At 53.5% G+C, this 16,122-nt stretch overlaps 6 protein-coding genes across 6 annotated transcripts; 3 read left to right on the forward strand and 3 right to left on the reverse strand.

Moving 5' to 3' along the window:
* Window positions 1-9: 9 nt before the first annotated feature.
* On the reverse strand, window positions 10-867 carry J4E79_010732 (uncharacterized protein; the record flags this gene model as incomplete). The annotated part of the gene is made up of 2 exons (XM_049359565.1): window positions 10-483; window positions 529-867. 2 exons carry the CDS (start codon window positions 865-867, stop codon window positions 10-12), a joined length of 813 nt encoding a protein of 270 aa, XP_049206096.1.
* A 591-nt stretch (window positions 868-1,458) lies between these two features.
* OLA1 (Obg-like ATPase) lies at window positions 1,459-2,895 on the forward strand (the record flags this gene model as incomplete). The annotated part of the gene is made up of 3 exons (XM_049359566.1): window positions 1,459-1,533; window positions 1,594-2,151; window positions 2,347-2,895. 3 exons carry the CDS (start codon window positions 1,459-1,461, stop codon window positions 2,893-2,895), a joined length of 1,182 nt encoding a protein of 393 aa, XP_049206097.1.
* A 245-nt stretch (window positions 2,896-3,140) lies between these two features.
* Window positions 3,141-6,191, reverse strand: J4E79_010734 (uncharacterized protein; the record flags this gene model as incomplete). The annotated part of the gene is made up of 4 exons (XM_049359567.1): window positions 3,141-5,308; window positions 5,356-5,602; window positions 5,650-6,001; window positions 6,049-6,191. The coding sequence occupies 4 exons, from the start codon at window positions 6,189-6,191 to the stop codon at window positions 3,141-3,143; spliced, it is 2,910 nt and encodes a 969-aa protein (XP_049206098.1).
* Window positions 6,192-7,401: 1,210 nt separating this feature from the next.
* Window positions 7,402-9,435, forward strand: J4E79_010735 (uncharacterized protein; the record flags this gene model as incomplete). The annotated part of the gene is made up of 1 exon (XM_049359568.1): window positions 7,402-9,435. One exon carries the CDS (start codon window positions 7,402-7,404, stop codon window positions 9,433-9,435), a length of 2,034 nt encoding a protein of 677 aa, XP_049206099.1.
* A 2,594-nt stretch (window positions 9,436-12,029) lies between these two features.
* J4E79_010736 (uncharacterized protein) lies at window positions 12,030-13,880 on the forward strand (the record flags this gene model as incomplete). Its single annotated transcript, XM_049359569.1, has 2 exons — window positions 12,030-12,977; window positions 13,035-13,880. 2 exons carry the CDS (start codon window positions 12,030-12,032, stop codon window positions 13,878-13,880), a joined length of 1,794 nt encoding a protein of 597 aa, XP_049206100.1.
* A 495-nt stretch (window positions 13,881-14,375) lies between these two features.
* J4E79_010737 (uncharacterized protein) lies at window positions 14,376-15,007 on the reverse strand (the record flags this gene model as incomplete). Its single annotated transcript, XM_049359570.1, has 2 exons — window positions 14,376-14,383; window positions 14,440-15,007. The coding sequence occupies 2 exons, from the start codon at window positions 15,005-15,007 to the stop codon at window positions 14,376-14,378; spliced, it is 576 nt and encodes a 191-aa protein (XP_049206101.1).
* Between the last annotated feature and the right edge of the window lie 1,115 nt (window positions 15,008-16,122).

Below are 16,122 nucleotides of genomic sequence, written 5' to 3' on the forward strand. Positions count from 1 at the left end.
ATTAAAGAGTCATGTCAGATTTTTCGGCAGTGGTGCCCTTTCAGCGGGTGGAATAGTCCGACCACTAGAATCCGTTTCCGCGATGTTGACAAGCCTGGGTGCAAGATTTCCAGCCTCATACCTAACAGGCCCTCTTGCGCTTCCTTGATCACCACGACTACTTCCAGCAGAATAGCCCGCGTTTTCCCAGCCCCTTGCTTCCTCAGTTGTCCGATGGCGTTCTCGTTCTCGATCATGACGTAGCATCGACGCTCCTTCGTCTTCGAACTCTTCGTCAAGCAACTCTCCATCAGCAGTATCATAATCCGGTGGCGCTATCCATTCCCGTGGTACAACGCATGGTAGAGCGACGCCGATGCTAGCGGCACGATTCAGATAGCTCGGCGCTGGGCGACCCGTGAGCCTCTCGCAGAGGTAGGACGTGAAGTGGTTGCAGTTCTTCGTGAGGAGGTTGTACGATGTTCCTTGGAACTCGTGTGAGGCCTGTGATCATTAGCTAGTTTCTCGAATGTACGTGTCATTGCATACCCCTTGTATGATAGCCTCTAGTTCTTCTTCAGGCCGGAAAGAGAAGCCATGTAGGATTGCCTGCCTGAACGTGCCACCCGGGGGTTCTTGCCCTGGCTTCGTCCAGTACACGCCTGTCAGGTCCCGCCGGTCATGTCCGCCATATGCATATTCCCTGTCGCCAATAACAACACCTGTGTGAAGGAGCGAGCTGCCGATTGCCCAGAGTACGGTTGCGACCTTGCCGGGCGGTAACAGGTCATATACGTGTATGGAGACTTCGGTTCTCTGCAGCGACAGCGTGGTCCTATGTTGGCTGGAACTTTTGCGCGACGGTTTGGGACGGGTAGAGGATGACATTGTCTATGGTTGTAGTAATGTATGTACAATCGAGTGTTCTACGTCGGTACCGAATAAGAAGGGTGGGGTATCATGGACGCTGTTAAGGGACGATGAGTGGTACGAGGTAGTGGTACAATGACGGCAGGGCGGAGGTCAGTGAATGGGGCCAGCCCTGGGAGTAATATGCGGAGGGACAGGTGTGGGGGAGCAGATGGAGATGGAGGTCGTTGTAGCCATGACCGCCGGTTTGGCGCTCGAGCACAGCTGGAGACGCGGCTTCGGCGCTTGCTGTTTCGAGCAAGCGCTGCACGGACGCCGCCCTAGCCACATAAACTTAAGAAAATTCGATTGGACTCGCTGCACCGTCAATTAACCCAGGAAACGCAGGAGAGCGGCTGCTAGGTAGCTCTCCCACCCCTCTATTTCATCACGCCCCCCACCAGGCCTCTCACCTTTTCTTTCTCTTCTCTGATACCCACTTTTTACAACCCGGCAGCAAGCACTGCCTGCTTTTTCCCAGCCTCTTTGCACTCTTCATCTTCCCCCACCAAATTTTTCCTTTCCTTCACTGCAGCTCGCACCTACGCGTCCGCGCCCAAGAAGAAAAAGATGCCTCCTAAGAAGCAAGTCAAGGAGGAGAAGCTCCCGCTCGGCAGGCCGGGAAACAACTTGAAGACTGGTATCGTGAGTGAGAGCCCTCCCTAGCTGGTCTTGTCGCGTTCTCACATTAACAGTGATTGCCAGGTTGGCCTAGCAAACGTCGGCAAGTCGACGCTCTTCCAAGCCATCACCAAGTGCTCCCTTGGTAACCCCGCCAACTTCCCATATGCCACCATCGACCCAGAAGAGTCGCGCGTCATCGTCCCAGATGAGCGCTTCGACTGGCTAGTGGAGCACTACAAGCCCAAGTCGGTTGTACCTGCCCATTTGACCATCTACGATATCGCTGGTCTCACGCGCGGTGCTTCCACTGGTGCTGGTCTCGGTAACGCCTTCTTGTCGCACATCCGCGCCGTCGATGCCATCTTCCAGGTCGTCCGATGCTTCGACGATGCCGAGATTATCCACGTCGAGGGTGACGTCGACCCCATCCGTGACTTGGACATCATCGCCGAGGAGCTGCGCCTGAAGGACATTGAGTTCACCGAGAAGGCTCACGCTGCGCTTGTCAAGGAGACAAGGAGAGGCGGTCAGAGTCTGGAGATGAAGAAGCTCAAGGAGGAGCAAGCCACAGTTGAGAAGGTCCTCGAGATGCTCAAGGACGGCAAGGATGTCCGGAAGGGCAACTGGTCCCCCAAAGAGGTATGTACATCTCACTTCCTTTCCCTGCACACCCTGTTACAAGATGACAAAGAGCGATTGCTCTATAATCCCAGCTCTCTGATGGCCCATTAACGCTGGGCTATTCTGAAGTGAAGTCCTTCTCTGATTAACAACACCCCAACCTCGTTACCTACATGGAATACCTTTCGCAAGCTCGTACTAACAGTTTGCTAGGTCGAGCACATCAACCCTCTCTTCCTCCTCTCCGCTAAGCCCGTCGTCACTCTTGTCAACCTCAGCGAGAAGGACTACATCCGCCAGAAGAACAAGCATCTCCCCAAGATCGCCGAATGGGTCAAGACCAACGCCCCCGGTGACCCAATCATCCCCATCTCCGTACAACTCGAGGAGCGCATCGCGGTCATGTCTGATGAGGAGGCCGCTGAAGAGCTCAAGAACCTTGGTACCAAGTCGGCTCTGCCCAAGGCCATCCAGGTCATGCGCAAGGCCCTTCAACTTGGTAGCTTCTTCACAACCGGTACCGACGAAGTCCGACAATGGACAATAAGGACCGGCACCAAGGCGCCGCAAGCTGCTGGTGTCATCCACGGTGACTTCGAGAAGACCTTCATCCAGGCAATCGTGTACAACTATGCGACACTGAGGGAAGAGGGTGATGAAGCCACTTGCAAGGCAAAGGGCAAGATCATGACCAAGGGCAAGGACTACGTTGTCGAGGATGGTGATATCCTCCTCATCAAGGCTGGTGCCGCGAAGGCATAGACAGCTTGATGAGTCTTGGTTATGTGTGTATGTGTTTATGATCTACATGCGCGTCTTATGATGAGCTATATGAAAAGCAGCTAGACTGCCCTGAATGAATGAGAATAAACATGACCACGAACAAATCAACTTTTCCCCATGCTGTGATATGTGACTACTCTTCTATTCTAACATGTTACGCAAAGCTGGAAGACTATTCAGTAGAACACTTCACTCAGCTCCTTCTCACCCCTCTGCCAGTCTGCCTACTTCGCCTTTCCCTTCGTCTCAACAAGCATCCAGCTATTCCCACAGACACAGTGCTTACTCAACCCCAACAAGTACTGAGAATGCGCAGGCGTGTAACCCGGCAGCCCCGGCACAACATCCTCCATACAAGCACCACACCTCGTACACTGCTTGAGCAAATTCTTCTTCCTCCTGCCCTCACCATTCGCCCCCGCACTCTGAATACTATCACTCCTGCTGCGATTCCCGCCACCCGTCGCCGACCCCACAGGATGCGTCCACGTGCCCGTCCCCCGAATAATCATCTTCTGACACACGTCCACCACATGCGTATCGTGCCAATACCTTGCGCGCTTTGAGTCTGTGAACCCTAACCATGTGGTATCGAAGAACATTAGTCTACCCATGTCGAGCTTATCCGCGAGGCAAACTTGCTGCGTCGTGCTCTTCCAGAGGTAATCCGTCACAAGGCGTTTAGCCACCGGAAACAGGATGTCTGGGATTTTCCCGAGGAGTAGTTCGCGCTCGATGCTGTTGCGTTGCATGTCGGTTAAATTGCGCTGCTTGTACGTACCGCGGACGTGGCTCTGTGTCTCGGTGAGCAGCTGTTCGTAGTAGCGGTAATCGAACGGGAGTTCTGTTATAGCAGCATAAAGAGGAGAGTAGAGCTTTTTCGCTTCAGGCGTCTGGGGCGGCGCATTGGGGTTCCCGGCTGCGGAATTGGGCAGCGTGACGTAGGCTGCCGCGCTGCGCGAGAGCCACGCAATAGGTTGGAACCAGAGTTTCATCATGGCGCGGGGGAAGGCGGACAGGATGAGGAGGAGCGCGGGTTTGTTGAGCTCACGGATTTTGGCCTCGAGGACGGGACGCGTGAGGTCTGCTGGGGGTATGTCGGATAGGGCGCGGCCGAGGGCGAAGAGATCGTCTAGGATGTAAGCCATGAAGTGCATTGTCCATCTGCAGGTTCCGATCATTTGGGGGACGGCTTCGGGTCGGAGGTTGCTCTTCGATGGGTCGCCGTGGAGGCGGACGATGGTGGTCAGGGTTTGCGTGACAAATCTGATGTTGATGAGTTGCCAGGCCATCTTGCTGCTCAGAGAACGGTCGATGTTGCCTTGGAGGCCGAGGATGTTCATGGCCGAGAGCGTCTTTACGAAGAAGGGGCTGCGGCCGAGGAGAAGGAAGTGATTGCTTGATGTGTCGTCTACGCCACAGTCAATGTTGACTTGGAGTCCTTCGAAGAGCAGATTGATGAAATCGTGCTTGCGCTTGTCGCTGAGGGAGCTGACAAGAGCGAAGATGTCGTCGCTGGAGTAGTATTGGTTTGCTGCTGAAGACGACTGTAGGATGAGTGCTGCGAGAGCAGCGGAATGGCGAGGATCATCATCGTCTGATGAGAGTGTGCCATGAGAGTATTCCATAGAACGCAGCTTTGGGCTACCATCCAGTTGCATACATACCGCCAAGCAGTGGTTGGGTGATAGGGTGACGTGTAGCGAGGGTTCGGCGTGCTGGAAGACGAAACCAGCTTGTAAAAGCGAGTTCACAGTGTCAGTATTGCCATCTGGCATGACTATCTCCATGGTCGATCGCTTCCTGAACTCGATAGCCCCATCGCTGTACGTGAATGCCAGAAGCATGCTGTACCATATCGGGTAGAACCCTAATACGACAGCATGCAATGAGAAGTCAGGCTGTCTCTTTAGAAGGAACGTGTTCTGTGCAGATACTGAGCTTACGCTCTTCTTCTTTGATGTCACCTGATCGAGACTGGAATGCAGCTGACTGTGTTGCTCCTGATGCACCTGCCATTTGACGATGATGCTGTACCGCGTTTCTTGCGGGTTCAGATCATACGAGATCGGATTTGGTGGCTTGCAAAATATGGCTTGAATAGTGGGTACTGAGCCGTCATCTTGCTCGGGCGTAACGGGAAGGAAGTTGAGATGTGTTAGTTGAGCGGCAGCCGCACCTCTTGATGCTGTGCCGTCACCCAGGTCGTCATTTGCAAGCTCAACGGGGTTGCAATCATCTTCCAAAGCAATCAATGAAACTTGAATGGTTGGCTTCTCGAATGGACCGGCGTTCTGGCTACGCTTGTCGGTTGGTACATTCCAGATTGTCTCAATGCGATATAAATGTAACCGCCTCTTGACATCATAGGCAGCCAGCAGGAGGGTGTTATCTAGAAGATGTTAATTTAACAACATCAAAGCGTATAGAGGTTCGTACCGTTGTTCGACGTAAAGGCTGCGTGTGTGAAGGACTCCTTCGTTGAGATCATAGGCCCTAATTGAGCGGAGACTTCTTGCCAACTGTTGTCAATCTGCTGGAAGCGAAGCTTGAGCTCGCCATGTCTCTTCAGATATATGAAGCATGCCTTGCCTTCTACAGGATGATGCGCATTGTTGAACATGTGCTGTTTGATATTCCACTTCCATTTGCCTTTCTCTTGCGAAGCTGACCAAGCAATGAGATTCTAGATGGACATTAGAAACCGATACGCAAACATCCAAGAGACCTTACCTTTTGCGCGTAGGGCAGGATCGCAAGCCAATGCATGCCTACCACACCATCTACTTCGGACTCTGGATGAGCTACCTCCGCTCTGGTGAAATGCATGCGGTCCAAGGCCATGGCACATGAGAAGACCATCACTCGACCCGCCTCGTCCATAACAGCTAGATCGTTACCCAGGTGACTCCATGAGAGATGGGTCAAACGAAAGATCTCGCGGCCCTGTGGGAATTCGAGAGGGACGTTTCTTCCGAGATCCCATTTGCCAGATTCAGGATCTCGCGAAAAAATCTTCAGGTGGACAGAGTAGCCGTCTGGACTTATGTACGCAACACAGCCATTCTTGGACCATGATATCTTTCTATTACCTGTTAGTGAAGCTGGCAGATTTACCCAAGACTCACTTACTGGCAACAGCCGCTAGACGCTAGCTCATCGATGCGCCCGTCGAGCCCTTTCACGGGCGGTGTCGTGTTGATAGATTGTATGTTGACATGTTCTGAGTCTCCGAAGAGATCGTCCACATCCATGTTATAACTTGCGCCGTCCATTGTGGTGAGATAGCTGCGCTCGGCGACAGGTCGGCTGGGAGGTGAGATCAGTCGAGAAAACAAGAGGTGGGAAACAACCGCGCCAAGAAAGTCGCACTAGACAAACCCGAACAGATGACGAGCGAATCGTCGGGTATCACAGAGAATACAAGGAAATGAGGCACGAAATTCAAGACAGAGACGGACGTGGAGAGGGTCGAGGTTGATGAGGCTGCGCCCCGGTTGTCTGGGATCAGTTGCGGCAGTAAGCGATGCAGCTAATGATGACTAGCGCGGTTCCATCTGGTGTGCTGTTCGTGAGAGCTTCGCGCACAATCGTCATCCCGGGCAGTCATTCTTCCCAGAATGCTCATGAGGGTTATCGCAAGAGCTCAGAATATCGTGCAATAAGCTCAGGATGCTTATGCGACTCCGGGATTGCGACGGTCAAATAAGCGCATTGCGCCGATCTCTATGAACCTGGGAGGGGTTGCATGCGCCGTGGCTGTCACGAAGAACATGGCATCGTGCCGTCCAGTTGGAAGCATGACGAGCGAAGACCTGCTTCAGAGCTCGCTGTCGCACTCTATATACACGGCTTAACATGCTTCTTCCACGCCTACTACTCTAATGATGCTGTCGTTCAGGTAGTGCCATGTTCGGCCCAGCACAGACATGCCGCAAACGTAAACAGGTCGAGTGTTTAGGTTCTGTTCTTGGCAGACCTACCCGGCGCCCATGGTTGTCCAGGTCAACCAGCGCTCGCCCGTCATCGCATCCACCGCCAACCTCTGCACCCTTCCCACCCCCCTTCACCACCGCCCACAAACGCGTCTATTCCGGACGCGCGCCTGCCTGCCCTTTCTTTATCGCGCCTTCACGAAGCGTCACAATGATCTAGCGTACCTTCCCGATCTGACGGTTCTCGAAGGGGACCAAAACGGCAGCAGCGGCAGCACGGCAGCGACGACCGACAGCCCCCAACCTACGTCCTCCACACAATCACGATCTCCACACACTCTCCGTCCGCGGCATATCTCGAATAAATACCCAGAAATTAACGCGGAATTCCACCGTCTCGGTCAAGCTACAAAGAATCCTGTGGTACTAGACGCGCCGGGACCCTGAAAGCCGCCAGGCGCCTTGCGTTCGACATTGAACCTCCCTCGCGACACACGGCTGTCACTGCCTGTTGCTGTCCACCCCACAATCCCCACGGCGCTCCTTCACCATGGCTTACAACGCGCTAAACAATGAGCCCAGCTCGCCCTTGACCGAGATTTCGGATTCAGATCTCTCTATTCTTTCTCGGTCGCCCACTCCACCAGCTGAGCTTAACAAATCCTTCGCTCAACGTCGCGCCTACATGTCCCCATCCTCCTCGCGACGCTCATCCGCCAAGACGTCACCCGCGCCAGAAGACATGCCTTCTCCCCCCTCCAGCAACGACGACAACCCGCGCCCAGTAAAGAGGAGGAAGACGGCAGAGCCCAAGGAGCGCACGGCAGAATACCTTGACCTCTCCAGGTCCGACGTCGAGCAAGACGAGCTACCACAGCTACAGCGCTTGCTGAGCGTTTTGCACAAGAAGCGCAAGATTGTGGTTATAGCAGGTGCAGGCATTTCGGTTTCGGCTGGCATTCCCGATTTCCGATCAGCTACTGGCCTCTTCAACACGCTCAAGAAGGAGCACAAGCTCAAGTCCTCCGGCAAGGACCTATTCGACGCGTCTGTTTACCAGGATGACACGTCCACGTCGACATTCCATGACATGGTGCGCACGCTGTCCCAGCACACGAAATCTGCGCAGCCCACCGCCTTCCACCATCTCCTCGCGACCCTAGCCCAAGAAGGGCGCCTCATGCGGCTTTACACCCAGAACGTCGACGGCATAGACACTTCATTACCCCCTCTAAGCACAACGGTGCCTTTGCCCAAGAAAGGACCTTGGCCCAAGACTGTCCAAGTACATGGTGGTCTGGATTACATGGTGTGCTCCAAGTGTCAGAAGGTTGAGCCTTTCGACGCCGAGCAGTTCAACGGGCCTAGCCCACCACCCTGCCCAAGCTGTGTGGAGAACGACGAGATCCGCCAAGTCGCAGACAAGCGCAGCCACGGCATTGGCCGCCTACGTCCTCGCATGGTCCTCTACAACGAACATAATCCTGATGATGAGTCGATCGGTTCTTGTGCATCCTATGACATGCGCATGAGGCCAGACGCTGTTATCGTGGCTGGCACCACGCTGAAGGTCCCCGGTGTGCGGCGCATTGCCCGCGAGATGTGCAACATCGTTCGTGACCGGAAGGATGGAGTCACGGTCTGGCTGAACAACGACCCGGAGCCGATGGGTAAAGACCTCGAGGACAAGTGGGACCTAGTAGTCAAAGGTCCTTGCGATGAAGTTGCGCGCCATGCCAACATGCGACGATGGGACGACCCCATGGACTATAAGACAGTCACAGAAGAGGATCTCAACAAAGTCAGGGAGAAGCAAAGAGCAGAGGTCATCATCGGAACGCCTCGAAAACCTGGTGTCCTACGCAATGCAGGCCAGCTCACCCCTGGACAAAGCCCCCGCATATTACCACTATCGTTTAACAAAGCGGAACCAGACACCCCGTCCAAGAAAGGAACGAAGAGGAAGGCAGACGCGAAGGCAGACGGGCAGATGGATCTGTTCGGCAAGCCCGCAACCAAAGCACCCGCAAAGAAGCCGAAAGCACAGCCAAAGAAGGCAACAGCAGCAAGCAAGACCAAGGCGGGCAAGAAGGAGCCGAAGAAAGAGGCTCCCGCTATCAACAATGTCTTCAAGGCTACCAAGGGCGGCGCCAAACCTACAGGCAAGCCTCTGGCCAAAGCATCCGATCCGGCCCTTACCATTATCGAGTCAAAGTTCAACGAACAGACTCGGCTCAATCCGAAGGAGAATGCCAGCGACACGATTCACATCGAGAAGCGACGGACTCCATCGACTCCCAGGAAGCCAGCACGACTGACCAAGATAAAATCAGACTTTGTGTTTCAGCCTGTTTCGAGTGCAGACAGCCGCAACAACCACTCGCCGAAGCGACCACCAATCGAAAGCTTCACACCTACAAAGGACCGTACACCCAGTGCTCAAATTCAGGAGGAGATGGCATACGCGCATGCGACGTCGTCTACGAGCGATTCTCGTCCTTCATCCTCGGGCAGCGCACAGCGGCACATCATTGAAAGCCCAACCGGCCCGGTACCCAAAAACATGAATCACCTTCTCTGCTAGCGAACTGCATTTCTCGGCGTTGGCGGGCTTTCTTTTCCAGACAGACGCCGTATCTATCTGCGCGGTGCATTGCATGAGAGGCGTTTGCGGTTTTACAAATGTACAGTCGAGGTGTCAGTTGTACCAGTACTTTTCTCATTGTTGGACATGCATATCTTACCTTTTGGCTGCATGATACCCAGATGAACCCCTGGTAGAGGCAGATCGGACGCTTTGGCGTCCCTGTTCGGCGCAGTGTAGTGGTTCCGATGATAGTTAAAGGCTTAGGCCTCTGTTGATATTCGTGACAAATGCGAGATATTTACTATTACCTGGTGTTGAGATAATCTATTGGTGTTTACGATAACAGGAACTTGAACGAACTATCAGTGTATAGCTGCACCTTTCTCCCTCATACCTGCAAATGAACCTCTGTGCCCTAGAATTGCGCCTCCCTTGCGCGCCTTCTTAAGACTGGCGCCTTGGCGCTTGATTCGGCCTGTGCACGTTGGCTGACAACCATTTCTCAACCTTCCATTGTTCAAGCATCTACACCCTGGCGAGACAAAGGTTTACCCTTTGTTCGAGACGGCATCGTTCCGCAGTCACCAGTCCCGCAACAAACTCCATTCAATTAGAATAGCTTCGGTCGGCACCTCAAGCTTGTCAACATCTCTACGCGCTGACGTGTCTTGGGAGATCTCAAATCCTACCCTTGCAGGACATTGCAGTGACAAAGAGCCGGAACTATCGGTCATGGCTTCACCACTGACCGTACGAAATTTGACGCCTACCACCCTCTCGATCCAGCGTGTTGAGCGATTTCAGGACCCAAATACGCTCCAGTCCAAAGCAAGCGGGTACTTCCTTGGTGCTCAAAGCACCCCATCCGCGGCACCCACTTCACCTGAACTCTGCAGCCATGCACAAACCTTCAACGATCAAGATCTTGAAACCGTCTTGCAGCCGTTCGAGTCGTATACTATAAAATTTGCAAACTCGAAGCAGTCCAATGCATCTACACTATCAAATCCAACGCTCCGTCTCACCATTCAGACAGCCAATGGTGAACGCCATCGCATTGATACGCACCCGTCATATACTCAAAAATCAACACAGTCGTTTACCCCACTGTCTGCGGACTCTTCAACAACCTACAAAGCCCTCTTTCACCCATCGACACCAGTTCCCCATCTCTCGATCCATGCGAACCACATTCTGAACTACTCTTCATGGATGAGCTCATTACCAGATGATCTACCTCTATCAGCTATAAGCATCCCGGGATCGCACAATGCACATACGCACTATCGCGCCCTCCCATCTGTTCGATGCCAGCTCCACGATGTGAAGATACAGCTAGAAAATGGGATCAGGTTCTTGGACATACGTGTACAGCCAACACACGCGACGGATGCATCAAAGAAAGACCTTTACCTAGTCCACGGCGCATTCCCCGTGAGTCTGACAGGACCGAAGTACCTTGAGCCTATCCTAAAGATATGCTACGACTTTCTCTTAGCCAACCCCAGCGAGACGGTATTGGTAAGTTTGAAGCGAGAAGGTGTGGGAAGCGCGACGGACGAACATCTTGCCCGCATCCTAGAGGAGCACTACATCACCCCGAATGCGCGACATTGGTACACAGAGAACGCGATACCGTACTTGGGAGCAGTAAGGAGTAAGCTGGTTCTGGTACGGAGGTACAATGTAGCCCGGACTGTGGCTTCATCTTCAAGTTCAGATTGCAAGAATGGCGGACTAGACGCAACAGCCTGGCCGCACAACGCAACCCACGCCGTCTTCCCGTCGCACTCTTCCGCACCAACGTTCTGCCTCCAAGACTTCTGCGAGGTCCTTGTACCGGACATCATACCAACGAAGATACAGCATTGCAATGACCATCTCGTGCGTTCCGCTGCTGCGGTTCATCCCATCCCTGGAATTACAACCGATGTCACGAACCCAGTACCGCCAGGACCACTGTACCTGAACTTCCTCTCTGGGAGCAACTTCTGGAAGAAATCCTGCTGGCCTGGGGCTATCGCCAAGATTGTTAACAGAGGCATGGAGGAGTGGCTTTGTGAGGGGCATCACTTGGAGGCTCCAAATACGACACCTCGCCACCCGGAGGTAACAGATGAGAGCGCAGAAAGTGTGGTGAGGAGAGCGAAGAGCGGCGATGGGAGTACCGGTGTTGTCGTGATGGATAATGTGGGGGAGAATGGGGATTGGGAGTTGGTCAAGCTGATCGTGGGAATGAACACGGGAGTGTTGGCGAAGATGAAAGCGATGGGGGAGAGTTGATCAAAGACGGATTCGATATAATGTCACAAACTTGTACACTTGATAATCTTGTTCGTACTTATACCCCACCTGTTGGCTCGTGAGTGCCATGTGCAAGTGATGAACGGGGAGCGTCTGTGCATCTCCGAGATGCCGACGGAACATTTTGGCGATGCGCATCATGCATCTGGCATACCATAGCCCACGACGTGCGTACCATGCATTGCTCGACCTCAGGAACTACAGCTGCCAACAAGACAATCCGACGATAGCCGCTCTTCAGCGCCAATCCTGAGCGCGACAATTGTGGTGGACCGGCGCATCCAACAATGTCCCTCCTCCGACCAACATGCGCATCGCTCGCGCGGCGACTCTGCACTGCACAACCGTTATCAGAGCCAACCCTGAGGTCGCCTTTATTAGCCCTCATACAGCGACATCGATCCTCGCGACCGCAATGTCGTGCCTTCGTCTCCACACCCCGCTATCGAGCAAGAGTTATAGACACCCCGCAGAACCCGAGCATCCCCCAATCACGCAAGCGCACAGTCAGGATAGGTCCTCTACCCGAAGGGCCGGTCAGTGAACCAACGATACATCGGATATTTGGGCGAAAGCTATCAGGCCACGATGGTAATAATGTTCTGCGGATATTACACCACCGAAGGACAGCAGGCTCGCTTGCCGACTACGGCGTAGACAATCTGGGGAAGCAATATACACACGTAAGCAGGGATACGGCATTGAAGGGCCTGGAGTGGTTACGAGAAAAATACCCAATAGATGAGGCGCGTGCGGCGGAGGAATGGGCAGAGAAGGAGGCAAACCGTATAGCCTACGAGCTGTGGCTGGCCGACCCAGAAACCGAGTCCAAATACAAAGACCCCGCTCGCGCTTTCCGAGAACAAATGGAGAAGGAAGAGGCAGAGAGGATACAACAGGAAGAGGACAATCGGAAGATTGGCATACTGCATGCAGGCAAGAGTCAGTTTGAGCTCAACATCGAAGAGAAGAGGAGACAACGATTAGAGGAGATTACACGGAAAGCAGAAGAGAAGGAGCAACAAGAGAGAGAAATGGAGGAGAAACTGGCGACTGGAGAGTACGTGCGTACGCCAACCGGCACGCAGCTCATGAAGCCCGGTCAAACAGCCTACGTCGACGTCTTCGGTCGCGAGCAAGTCAGCCGACGGAAAGAGGAAATGGAGAAGTACAGCAAGGCTGCTCAGATAACAGATGCGAAGACAGAAGAAGAGCTACTCGCACAAACCACGCTTGTAAGCACCATCTCCCCCCTCCTTCTCAAATCGACACGATCACTAACACCATCACAGGCGCAACGTCTCTACCCCATGTCCGCCTTCGTCTTCCTCACAGTCCTAATCTGCTACGGTTTCGCACACTACTACCTGCCTCCCTCACCCTCCTACCGCCTCCTCCCCGACCTCAGCCCCACAACCGCCACCATCGGCGCGCTGCTGGCCATAAACGTCGGTATAGCAGTAGCATGGCGCGTGATGCCCCTCTGGCCCATTTTAACCCGCTACTTCATGCACGTCCCCGGCTACCCGCGCGCCGTCCAAAGCGTCCTCAACGTCTTCAGCCACGTACAATACGAGCATCTCCTCGCCAACATGATGATGCTCTGTCTCGTCGGCCCCGCATGCTGCGACCTCGTTGGCCGTGGCACCTTCATGGGCACATACATCTCCGCTGGTGCTGTCGGAACGCTGTTCTCCCTCTACTGGGCTAATCTCGGCCGCGGAAATATTACTGCTCATTCCGTCGGTGCTTCAGCAGCTATCTGGGGCATCTCCGTCCTCTACTGCCTCCTCACCGATCAAGAGAAGATTAAAATCCCCTTTTTGAAAGAGCAGGAGGTGGCGTTTTGGCCTAAGATGCTGTTGGGTGCTTTCATCGTGCTTGAGATTTTCCAATCATTTAAGAAGGGTACGTCGACTGCGGATCATGCTAGTCATTATGGTGGCATGTTTGTCGGGTTTGTGACGGCGGGGTATATGCATGCGAATGGGTGGAAGGATAGGCCGCGGTTTGTGGATAGAGAGGGTGGCGTTGTTGAAAGGGGAGTTCAGGAGAGGGCGGGCGTGGATGGGAAGACGGTGGATGTTGGGGCGGTTGTTAAGGACGTTAAGGAGAGTTTGACGGGTGGTGGGAAGTAGGGTGTTGGAGTGAGTGTGGATGGAAGGTGAGTGTGGTATGTATCATTATACCTGTACAAAAAGAACTTGACACGACACGACACAACACAGCCAACGTTCAACCATTACTTACACGTCAGGGAACATGTAAACAGGTGGGTGCAGTGATGGAGACCATCTCTATGCTATTTCTCAGTTCCCACTCCTTTCGTACTCCCAGTCCAATCGGTCATCTTTCAGCTCATGCTCAGCTGGAATCACACAAGACAGCAGCAACACTACCCATTCGAAAAACAAGGGCTTTGAATTCCATTCCAACGCTGTACAAAAGATAGCAGAGACAGCCTCCTCCAACCTTCTCAAACAGCAGGGAAAATATAAACCCCCTTCTGCAACGCCATCCGCACACTCGGCACAGGCCTAACATACTTCCTCACCCCCTTCACCGCATCATCCAGCAACATCGCCACCAAATTCCCAAACACAACACTCCCCTCCGCATTCAGATGCGTGTTATCATCCGCCTTGAGATTATACGTATGCGCCTTCTCCGCTCCAATCGCATTCAAATACGCCGTACTCGCCGCATTCAAGTCGATGATATCGGCTCCGCTCTTACTCGCCGCTTCTTTCGTCGCGGCTACCACATCCGCGAGATTTAGTTTGATCTTCCCGTCGGCATCGTAGTTGCGCCGGCTTAGCGATGTAACGAGGATGGGTGTTGCGCCTACATCCCGCGCTTCTTTTACATACGCGATCAGGTTGTTTGTGAGATCTGCAGCGCTGATGTTCTTGTCGGGTTTCTGGTCGTTGTGTCCGAATTGGATGGTAACGTAGGGCGTGTATTTGCTTGAGACGTTTTGAGCGGAGGATAGTACGGTTGCCCAGTCGCCGCCTTGCCGGAAAGACACGGTTGTTGCGCCGTTGTGGCCGTAGTTTGTGCCTGAAGCACCGTTTTGGAGCGTTGTGGTTAGGAAGCCGGTGCCCCAGCCGCCGCCGCCTGCGGATTGTACGGCTGTTGTTGAGTCGCCGGCGAGGAGGAAGTAGGGTGGTTTTTGGGCGCTGGGTTTGGGTTTGGGCTTGGAAGAGGGAAGGGCGGATGCGGTGGCGAGGAGGGTGAGGTAGGTGAGGGTTATTGGGAGATGCATCTTGATGCTATTTGGCTCTGCCGCTGTGAGATAGATTGAATGGAATCGCAAATTTCGAGCTGCTGATGGTTTGCCTGCCGGTTTCGATGAAGGATGCTCATTACTTATATACCCATGAACTGATCTCCTTCATCCCTACATCGTCTACCTTCTAGATGACAATTGATCGGAATTTTACCCCATCATTTCCTTTTCGGGGCCGATGGTCGCTGGGGTAGAGTAGATGGTCTGGGGTAGCTTGTAACGTTCGTGTTGATGCATTTCCACCAATCGGGCCCGGGGAAATCAACGGGAACGTCATCGGTGTTGTTTCGCGGAGGAAATGCGATCCCGCGAAAAACGGGAGAGAAACTGGATAAACGTATGGTTCCCGTTCGCCCGGCTTTGTGGAGTTGGAATGCGCATGTTTTGCCTGTGTATGAAGAGTTGTCGATGCTGGCTGAAATCCATGAGGCTGGGTTCGCAGGCCTGGAACGTTCTTGCCCGAGGCAGTTAGACTCGGCTGGCTACACAGCCTCGTCTTACTCAAGAGTAGGCGCAGCCTTCTTGTTCACTCCCAGGCATCTCTGTAATTGTTCCAACATCTCATTGTTCATCTGCTACCTAGGCATCTCGGATTGTAGCTCTTTATCGAAGACTATTGAAGATGCGCACCATCAAGGTATGGCTGGACAAGCTTCTGCAACTAACCTCCGAGGACAAGGGCACGATATCGAAATCAGCAGACTTATGCGCAGATTGCGCACGATGGGACTTCTCAACCGTGTTTCTTGGCAAACAATATCCTGCTTACGCGTGTGGAGTCATCAGAGACCATTCAAGACGTCCGGTCTGGGATGTCCGCTCCCTGCAAACCGTCAGACTTGCGAAGACTTGCCCGATGTGTAGTTTCTTCGTGTCTCTACTCGTTATTCGAGGCCAGATAAAGGAAGACGACATATCAGCCTCAGAAAAAGATCTGGTTGTACAATTCAACAAGGTTGCATTGAGCGATAGTCACGGGGCTGTGTTTCTAAGGGTTATCGATCGACAAGCCTCCCAAGCATCATACTCCAACACATGGCCTGATTACATCGAAGCGGCTGCTGGTCGCGAATGGATCACTGTGTTGCCAG

The sequence above is a fragment of the Alternaria viburni genome (assembly GCF_023758015.1).
Source record: "Alternaria viburni strain BMP 2772 chromosome Unknown scaffold_32, whole genome shotgun sequence".
Lineage (NCBI taxonomy): Eukaryota > Fungi > Ascomycota > Dothideomycetes > Pleosporales > Pleosporaceae > Alternaria > Alternaria viburni.